Below are 10,534 nucleotides of genomic sequence, written 5' to 3' on the forward strand. Positions count from 1 at the left end.
TGTCCTATCTGTTGATTTCCTCGTATGATGCCGATCCCTGGTGGGGTTGAAAATTTGAGCTTCAAGTGTAGCACATATGCTGTGATGCCAAAGATGGATTGTAGAGGTCTCCCGAAGATGTCATTGCATGTTGATTCTGACTTGACAACAATGAACTGGACTGAGCGAGTTATATGTCGAGGAAAATCTCCCATGACAATAGGGAGGTTTATTGTTCCCTCGACCCATATTGGTCGATTATCAAAACCATACAATGGCCTAGATGCAGGTTGAAGTCTTTCTCTTGTCAGTCCCAAACTAAGAAAAGTTGAGTAAAACAAAACATCTATAGAGCCCCCACTGTCGATCAGGATCCTTTTTACATTGTAGCATGGTTCGTCAATTTTTGTGCTAATGACAAGAGGATCTTGGTGAGGTACTCAGACTCCTTCTAGATCAAAATCATCAAAAGTGATAGGTTCAAGACGTAATTTCTTATGTGCTGGTTCACCAGGTGCAGTGATAAGAACTTGATCTATTAGCAATGGGCCTCCTGCAATTGTTTGAATTTCGCCCATAACTGGCTGACCCCCATGTTGTTGCCTTTGTGTTTGTTGCCCCCCCAGTAGAAGCATTATGGCTACAACCTAGTTTGTTTTGTATAAATCGACCAAGATATCCCTACTGAATCAAACTTTCAATCTCTTCCTAGAGGAGCTTACATGCCTCAGTGGTGTGGCCATGACTTCGATGAAAATGAAAATATTGTTCTTGATTTCCCGAGTTAGGTCTTAAGGGGTGAGGCCACTTAACAGCTTGCTCATCCTTGATGGCCATCAAGATTTTAGCACGTGACGATTTGAGTGGTTTATACTCTTTCTTGGGTAGATATTCATTTCGTTGACCCGCAAGTTGAAGGAGGAGGTCATGATTCTTCAGTTGTTCAGACTTTCTCCGTTGCGAAAATTAATTATTGTCCCTGAAGTTACCTTTGTGTTTTCCCCCAAATTTCTCAAATTGCTCCTTATGTGCACTGATAGCCTCATCTGCAGTGATTTGGGCCTCAACACGGTGGACAAGATCAGCATAAGAATGAACTATCTCCCACATCAATGATGAGTAGAAGGGCCCTGGGTGGAGCCCTTAAAGGACAACCCCCTCTAAGTAACTTTGGATCTACTCCTGGAATTTGACGGGCTTCAGCAGAAAACATGTGAAAGTTCTTTAAACGACTTTCCTTCATTTTGATGAATTCTAGAGAGATGAGATGAATCCTTGATGATTCGCCGATTTGCTATGAACTGCTCCACAAATAGTTTGGCAAGCTCGTTGAATGTGTTTACAGTGCCCCCCGATAGAGCGTAGAACCAGGTTCAAGCTTGTCCCTTAAGAGTGGTTGGGAACACCTGACATAAAAGCGCTCAGAGGCATGTTGAATGTGCATGATGGTTCGATAATGATCAATATATTCATAGGGGTCAGTTATCTCTTCATAGACGTTAATGTTTGACAGCTTGAAGCCTATTAGAATAGGGTGTTGGAGGACCTCATTCACTAAGGGAGAGGATTCAAGGATGTTAGGGTGAGCGTGGAAGCGTTCTTTTTTCTTTAGGGGGAACTCTGCTCGGACGAGGAGACGTAGTTCGTTACAGATGACATCATCTGGAACGGTAATAAGACGTGGTGGTGTCAGGGGAGCTGCATGAGATGGATGACTGGAACTTGTGGTGTCTAGGAGTTCAGCATCACGTCCTGGCAAAGGAATTGTCCCTCTTGAGTAGGGGGACAACACGAGTTCCTCCAGGAAGTATTTTTCTCGTAGGTCGCTAATTTAATGGTAAACGAGTTTCAGTCATCGGTGTGGAAAATGGTTGTTTTTGTTGGATCCCTCGTAGGAATTATATGATCTCCAGTTGAGACTCCTCCATTCTACGTATTCGTTCTTCCATAGAAGGACCCAAAACCCCCTCATTGGTTGGATAACGTCTTCCAGGGTGGGAAGATGAAGAAACATGCCGCCCTTGACTTCATGATTGTTCTCTGGAACGATGTGAGTTAGAGTGAGCTACTTCGTTGTCTCTAATATTTTCTCTGGTGGCCATGTAGAAAATTGAGCAATCATAGAATTGAAGCTTCAGTGGTGGGATTGAGAGTTTCCCACATACGACGCCAAACTGATGTGTGCTAGAAAATTCACGGCGGTAGAGTAACGGACTATCATTTTAGCGTTGTACGAAAGTTCAACACGCACACAGATGAAAGAGAAACAAGCGGTGATGACTCAAGAAGTTTTTACGTGGAAAACCCATAAGGGAAAAACCATGGGGCTTGGTCCAGTTGCTGAAATCCACTATTAGTTGTTGATTACAGGAATCCCTTGTCCCACAGACGAGAAAGAATAACTATATTTTTAGATTACAATGTCGACTGACGACATCTGGTTGGTGGTGATCGATGTTGGACGACGGTTGTCAGAAGGCGACGACGGTCGGCAATGGTCGACGACGGTCGACGGTGGTCGACGACGGTCGACGGTGGTGCTCTCCTCAAGGCCTCAGACTCTCTCTAGACTTCAGCTCTCGTTCATGTGAGGGGTGGGGGTCTATTTATAGTGTTCTGAGTTCAATTAATGCAGGAATATCAACCATTTTTTTATCGTACGGTCCAGAGAGTTTCCTCCGATCATGTCGTATTTAATGAACATTTGAGTGCCTTAACGATGTCGTAATTGAGTGATCTTAGGCTCATTGGATTCGTCTTGTCGAGCCGCTTGATTCGAGTATAAACTTTCCAATGTTAACATATGCTTGACCTTCCAAATGTATCCAGAAATCTTTTAAGGGTGGTTTAATGTCTTAATCTGAGCTTTATTTGACTCGGATTAGACTAGTTTTCATATCATTAGATCCGTCTCATCGAGCCTGTCAGTTTGACTATAAGTTTGTTGAAATCGGAGCTCTTGATGATTTTTTATCAAGATTTAAATATTTCTTACTTAAAATATCGTCTTGAGATTTGTGTTATGCTTCGAGATTCGTGCCGAACTATGAAAATTTGTTGTTGACGCATCAACACCGATTAGGGGTGATTTCTAAAAAGATGTGGGGCTCCTTTGTAATGTGGCAAGTTTTTACCAGATTTAGATGCAACCATGAAGACACTAAACTTGTGCTAAAGGTTCAACCAAGATTAAGGTCTACAAAATTAATGAAAATCATTTATATTGACCAATATAAATGATACATTATTTTATTTTTTGGCGAGGGTGGAGGTGGGGGCAAGGATTGAATATTTGCCTCACTACGAAATTTTATATATTTCTCAACTGGCTACAAACAACATGTAATATGACAATATCTCACAATGAGATATTGCTAATTCCAACCATGATTTTCCTCGTAAACTTATATTAAATATAATCCCATATGTTCATGTTACACTGGGCATTTTCCCACATGTTCATGTTATAGTTATATAGTTTTTACTTTTAATTTATTCAAGATTTTATGATATGAATTTTATGAACTTCTCTAAAGTTATGAAGAGTTTAGCATTTTTTTTTTAATTAGGGTTATTGATCACAACAATATTGCCGGTGCAAATCTCAAAGCAATCGAATTGCTAAAGATAATGAAAAAATTATCGAGACATTAAATTCAAGAGACATAATCCAAACATATCTGAAAGATCAAACGGACTGATCCAGTTCACCCTCGACGAATCTGGTCGGCGGGCCTATCTACGGTCTCAACCGCTGAAGCTCCTTAAAAGTCAGTTGAACGCAACGGACCAACCGACCGCTCATACCATGGTAGAAGTGACCCCCACTAGGCATGTCGTTTTGGTCGACTAAACCAGAACATGTCGATTGGCTGATTATCACATCATTCAAACTCAATTGCAATATAAATTTAGTATTGAAACAGTACATTGATTGTATTGTGGTTTCCACAATCGTCCTCTCCTTTCGGTAATTGTGGGATATTTTCATAATCACTCTTATTTATGTATTTATATAAGAATGTCTTCTATAAATATGAGGCTTGACGATGAATAAAGGGGGCCCCCAGGTCTGAGGACTTTTCCTGATCTCTCTCTACTGAGAATTTCTTAACACCTTTCTCTCTCTCTCTCCCCCTCTCTCTCTACTCCTCCCGCTCTAACTCTCGACGCGTGTATTTCCCAAGGACAATACTGGATTCAACATCCTGAAAGGTGGTGCGGTGAGCATAGACATGCCCTAGACGAGAAGAAAAGCCAACTATGAAGGGGAATTCTTGCAAAGAGAAATAGCGCCCATGGAATTTAACAAAGAGATGGTGCATCGAGAAATACAGAAAGAAGTCTAAGCACACAAATAATGGGTCAGTTCGAAGCTATTCAAGAGGCTATGATTAAACAAAACACTCGACCACCCACCATGGAGGGAGAGTCTCATCGAACCCGCCCTCAAATGGCTCCCCTTGATAATCCGCCAACACCCCATGGTTAGCCTGGTGATCGGCCAACTGAAGGACCAAAGGATTCACAACCAAAAGACAATGTCGCATCTACATCGGTTCTCCAACATCGGGCAGACCAAGTAGGAAAGCTTGCTTAACCGACTATGGGTAGCGCTTTCTCCCGAAGAATCCTGAAAACCATACCTCTAACGAAGCTCAGGATTCCCCACTTCGGTCCTATAAAGGGAAGAGTGACCCAGCTGATCACCTGGCTTCTTTCAAATCAACGGTCGGAGCCTAGCTGATTGATGACGTAATGAAGTGTCGGCTATTGTTAACCTCATTTTTTGTCAGATAAGAGTTACACGGGCAACACCTCATGGTCTGACATGATGAAATTGGCCAAAAGGGCACCCAGCTCATTTTGCCAAGCCACAAAGTACCTCGGTGTGGTCATGTTGTGGCCTTCCTCCAAGGATTAGGTCGCGAATCATCACACTTATGTAGGCAGCAATATGTTGCTCATTAACCGTCGGGCTGATCTTCATTATCGGCTCGTAACCTCAGTAGATAGCAACAAAGCATCCTGTCGCTACTTTCAACACCTATAAAAGGGGTCTCTGACAGAGGGAATGGCATGGTTCGGGCACTGTTAGCAGAGGAAAAAGAAGTGCAAAGGGAGAAGAAGAAGGGAAGAAATTCTCAGATAAGCCTCCTTCTCTGATCAGCCTCCTCTCCTCCCCATAAATTCTTCTTCTTTCTTTAATTTAAGCATTTTAATCAACTTAAAGGCCTTGGATTAGGCTAGTGTTTGGGCTCGACTTAGGTCGACCCAAACCTAGCCAAACCCGAACTCACCTAAACAAACCTAACCTAACCTAGGTCCAGCCCAACTTATAAACCTAACCCAACCTAACTCTATCCCAAACCTAACCCAACCTAGGTCTAGCCCAAACCTAACCCAAACGCTAGACCTAACCCAACCTAGGTCTAGCCCAAACCTAATCCACACCCTAGACCTAACCCAACCTTGGTCTAGCCTAAACTTAACCCAAACCTTAGATCTAACTCAACCTAAGTCAAGCTCAAACCTAACTCAAACCCTAAACCTGACCCAGGTTTAATCTGACATAGGTCGAGCCCAGACCTAATACAAACCCTAAACCTGACCCATGTCTAACATGACTTTGATTTGACCCAACCTAGACCTGATCCAAACCTTAAACATGACCCAGGTCAAACCTAAATCAAACCTATACTAACCCGGGTCAACCAACTTAACTCAGGTCAAACCCAAATCAAATTTAACCTAACCCAAGTCAACCTAGTTTAACCCGGCTCAAACCCAAATCAAACCTAAGCTAACCCCAATCAAACCAACTTAACCCGGGTCAAACACAATTCAAACCTAAGCTAATATGGGTCAAACCCAAATCAAACCTAACCTAACTCGGGTCAAGTCAGTTTAACCCGAGTCAAACCAAATCAAATCTAAGCTAATCTGGGTCAACCCAGCTTAACCCAGGTAAAACTCAAATCAGACCCAAGCTAACCCATGTCAACCTAACTTAACTAGGGGCAACCCAAATTCAACCTAGAACAAACTAATTTAGCTCAAGCCTAATCCCAGCCTAAACTAGTTGAACCACATTATAACTTAGCTCAATCCCCAGCTAAACTAAGCTGAAAATTTAGCTTGCCTCAGCTCAACCCCAGCCCAAGTCTAAGCCAAGGCTATGTGTTACTTTACATGTTTTATTTTATATGTTGTTTCATGTATCATTTCATTCTTTGTTCATGTCTTATTTCTTTCATGTTATTTCATGTTCAAAAACCAAACAAAAAATAACAAAAATACATAAAACAAAAACAAAGATAAGAACTTAGTTTTGTCTACAAACACCACAAATCATAATTTAAATAAAATGAAACTCAAAACATAGAAAACTCCTTTCTCAACATGAGCGACAAATCTAGGAATCAAACAAGACATGAATATCAATATTTAACTTTAAAGGAACAATTAAAACACACCAAAATAAAGAACAAGAACTGAACCTAGGGTAGATCCGTCATGAACCTTAGGTTAGCTAATTTAAATATCGAACTGAGGGTCATACCCAATGTTAGTCTATGTATAAAAACCTATTAGTGCTAAGGACTAAGACATGCAAAACAACAATCTTATCCCTTTAGACTAGAGGGAATGCCATCTAATGAAGTAACCCATAATTACAGACAGCTTCGAAACTATGAATCCTCCATGCTATGATATTTAAGGGGGATACCAATGTTTTTGGGACGAAGAAAAGCCATAGGCATTTTGATCTGGAACGTTAGACCCAAAATCTTGGTTAGTCAGCCCATAAAATTCCTTATAAAGTCTAAGGTTTAATTTTCTATTTAGAAATATTTTCCTTCCCGACTCTATACTTAGCAGAGGGTTCTTAATCACTCATGTCAGTCAAATCCAACATACCTAATCTATCTTTTGACTTCACCTAGTCAATTCTAATTCATCAAATCGTTTCAAATCCTATTCTAAACACCAAACCATTCCCATGATATGTTGTCATTGGATTGTAAGTCTCATCCTTTTCAAGCCTAAATCCTCCCAACTGGACCCCACTTCCAATCATGAAAATTTGATCTCTGGCAACTTGACTTGTCATATTAATCGAGAGATTTTCTTTAGAGCTCACAACTCTAAAGATGTACTTAACTATGAAGGTTTTGCTTTGCAGGAATGAGACCCCATAATAAAAAATAACTTATCTTACACCCGTAAGATAAGGGAAGAATTCCAGTTCTGTAGACCCCAAAAGGTTTCCCTTATCCGAATGACTGAACTCATTCTAAGCTAATGTCTTTATCCCTTAGGATAATACATTATTCTTCAAATATCGTGTTCAGTCATTCAGATAGGGAATCTTTTGAGATCTATGGTGGCACTCACAATCAATAAAATCCCCCACCAAGATTCTTCAGGCGATTTAGACTGGGACTCGATCTCCTCTCCATCTTTTATGATAAGATCAGTAGCATATCCTTCCATTGGACCGTTCCATCAAACTAATCTGAAATTTCATGACTCATAGCATGTCTCTACTCTTTGAATCTCTATTTGCTCAGTTGAACCCTGTAAAATTCTGGGACACTTTTCGTCATTCTTGAAATCTTTTTGGTCTAACTTCGATCTTAATTTCATTCAAAAGTTTTCGAAGACTTTACAGTTGACTCTCTATTGATATCTTCCTATACACACTACAGGCACGATCCCCCGAGCTCATTTTCACTATCGGAAGCGAAAGTAACCCGGCCTTTGATCCAAGCACATGACAAGCTGGTTAGACCTCAAAAATTTTGTGTAGGAGAATTGGTCATAGTTTTCAAGAGGCCGATTCTAACTCATTGAAAAATCGATGGCAAATTTGAACGAATTCGGCAAAGCCCTTATGTAGTAGAAAAGGTCAATCAAGGGGGTTCTTACCAACTGATAGACCACATGGGAGAACATCTGATACCCCCAATTAATGGGTGGTATTTGAAAAAGTATTACATGTAAAAAATATATGTAAACGAAACATAAGAGTCAAGCCATTGTAGAATCTTTAGAAATCTTTAACGAAAATTTGAATTGTTCATCTGTTTATTTTGAGATATGATTTATGCTAAAATTGCTTCTTAAAAACTGTAAGCATTTAGACGACAACTCTTTCATTTATTTGATTGTAAGGAATATCGTCAGGAAAGCTCATCATTTCTTTCAAAGACAGTATCTCTCTGAAAATTGATCAGCACACTAACAAACGCTCTAATCATCAGATTTGACACGAATTATATAGATTTAAATATGGTATGCAATAATCCAGGAATAGTTGTAACCAAGCCCGAATTACTTTTCGAAGAAAAGCATTTGATTGAATTTTCCTTAAAAGAGGCAATTGGCAGCACATGATCGAAAAGAAAGCAGACAAATGATCCCTATGATGTGCCTGTGGAGCCTAAAGTTAATAATAATAAAGGTTAAGTTAAGGAGCAGAAAAGCTCAAGGAACTAATACATACACACCAACACAATCGGCACAATTCTTAAAACAATCGAACGACTCAAAATAATGACCATGATCGAGGCATTAAATTCAAAAGACATTTGAAGATCTAATCAAGTCCACCTTTGGTGAGTTCGATCAACAGACCTATCTATGGTTTCATCCGCCAAAGCTCCCTTAAAACAGGCCAAATGCAACTGGCCGACCAACAACTCTCACCTTGGCAGAAATGACCCCACTTGGCTCGTCATTTTAGTCGATCAAACCTAAACACGTCCACCGAATGATTACTTTCACATTTGAATTCAAATTGTAATATAAATTTAGTATTAAATCAACACATCAATTGCATCAAGATCGATTTTCATAATCACCCTCTGAAGTAATTGAGAGCTATTTCCATAATCAATCTCTTTTTTGTAATTGCACAAGAATGTCTACTATAAATAGGAAGCTCGATGAAGAATAAAAGGCGCCTCCAAGCCTAAGGACTTTTTCTCAACCTCTCTACTGAGAATTTCCTAACATCTCTCTCTTTCCCTACTCCTCCCGGCTCTTAACTCTCGAGACATGTATTTTCCAAAAACAAATTCAGATTCAACAATTAAATTATACATTCTATGTAGCATCAAAGCCATAGGCACTTTAATCATGACATGACTACACAAGCATTAGGAAAAAAAAAAAAAAAAACCCTGCTACCAAATGTTTCGCTTCGATCATTCCTTAAACGCCCATTCTCCAAAAAAAAATAATGCCTGTTAATGTTTAGATAACAAGCTTACAAACCACACAACCCAGCAAGCTGCTCTATCTATCCGTTAAAGAGTCCACACAAAACAAAGCCAACCAGATAACCAAAAAATGAGCAGAATCAAAGTACCAGACAGCTTTGCAGGGTATCCAACCATAACAAATGCAGCAAATTACTCATATTCCATGGCAAATAACCAGCTCCCTCAGGCGAGTTTTTTCAACCACTTCAATACGCCGATCGAACATTCCGCCGTATTCCATAACTGAAACTCTCCTGCTGGGAAGCTCTTCATAATGTCTCAAATAATTATAGCCAAATGACTCTCTCCTTGGTGCTTCTAATACATCAGTATTATAACTATACGTTAGAGGAACCCTACTTCGTAGGGAAACTCCAGGCAATGTTGAATGCTCCAGTTCATGCATCCTCAAGCTGAACATGTTCAAATCTCTAAATTCGAAATCATTATTGCCCTGTATCCTCAAACCTAAATTATCAATCCTAGAAAACGGCCATTGAGCAGTTTCTCTAAATTCTAAACAATTAATACTTCTGGGTACCCTCTCCAAGCTGAATGGAAAGCGAGTTTCTGGGTAACTGATATCATTAATGCTTCTATGGTCAAGATAATTGTCCATGATAGGGCTAATAGAGGAATATGAAGGAAGTAATTCAGTATTTCCCAAGGGATTCTTCTTTTTGAGAAGGTGTCCAAAAATGAATTTGAAGGTGGAGCACTTTCCTAGAGGGAAAGATTGGTCGCTTCTGGGTCCATCTCCTCTCTTGTTATTATAGCCAGGGTAATCTTCAATAGAGAAATTGGCACATTCAAGGAGGAGAAGTGAGCTCTCTGCAGCGAGTTCTTCCAGGTTCCAGTGGGAAAATGGACCGGCAGTTTTGTGACTGACGTGAATTTCACCATAAGCCCAGAGCATGCGGCTTGCGTTTTTAAAAAAACCCCGCACAAGCTGCCTGTGCAATCTGACATAAAAAAAATGTTATTATTGTAAATAGAAAGATGAATCAAGAGAATTTGTAATAAATTTTGAGGCTTGAATATTTGATTATGTGATGAATATGAACTTAAAATATAAGAATTATTCGAAATCAATTGTCCTGTGAGATTTTTGACAAAGTTGTTTATTTAACGTCGTTTGAGAAGAGTAATAACTCTGAATGAATGAAAGAAATGAAAGGGGCAGCGAGAAATAACCAGCCAAAAATGAATGTATAAGACAGCATGCTGTTTTAAATATATTGAATCAGTACAATTTTTAATTATTCACAAACGAAACTTGAATCATA

At 39.7% G+C, this 10,534-nt stretch overlaps 1 protein-coding gene across 1 annotated transcript; it reads right to left on the bottom strand.

Moving 5' to 3' along the window:
- Window positions 1–9,282: 9,282 nt before the first annotated feature.
- LOC110027002 lies at window positions 9,283–10,218 on the bottom strand (the record flags this gene model as incomplete). Its single annotated transcript, XM_020728254.1, has 1 exon — window positions 9,283–10,218. A coding segment is annotated over one exon (816 nt), but the record flags the coding sequence as incomplete, so codon positions are not given.
- Between the last annotated feature and the right edge of the window lie 316 nt (window positions 10,219–10,534).

This window comes from Phalaenopsis equestris, unplaced genomic scaffold, assembly GCF_001263595.1.
Source record: "Phalaenopsis equestris unplaced genomic scaffold, ASM126359v1 Scaffold000411, whole genome shotgun sequence".
NCBI lineage: Eukaryota > Viridiplantae > Streptophyta > Magnoliopsida > Asparagales > Orchidaceae > Phalaenopsis > Phalaenopsis equestris.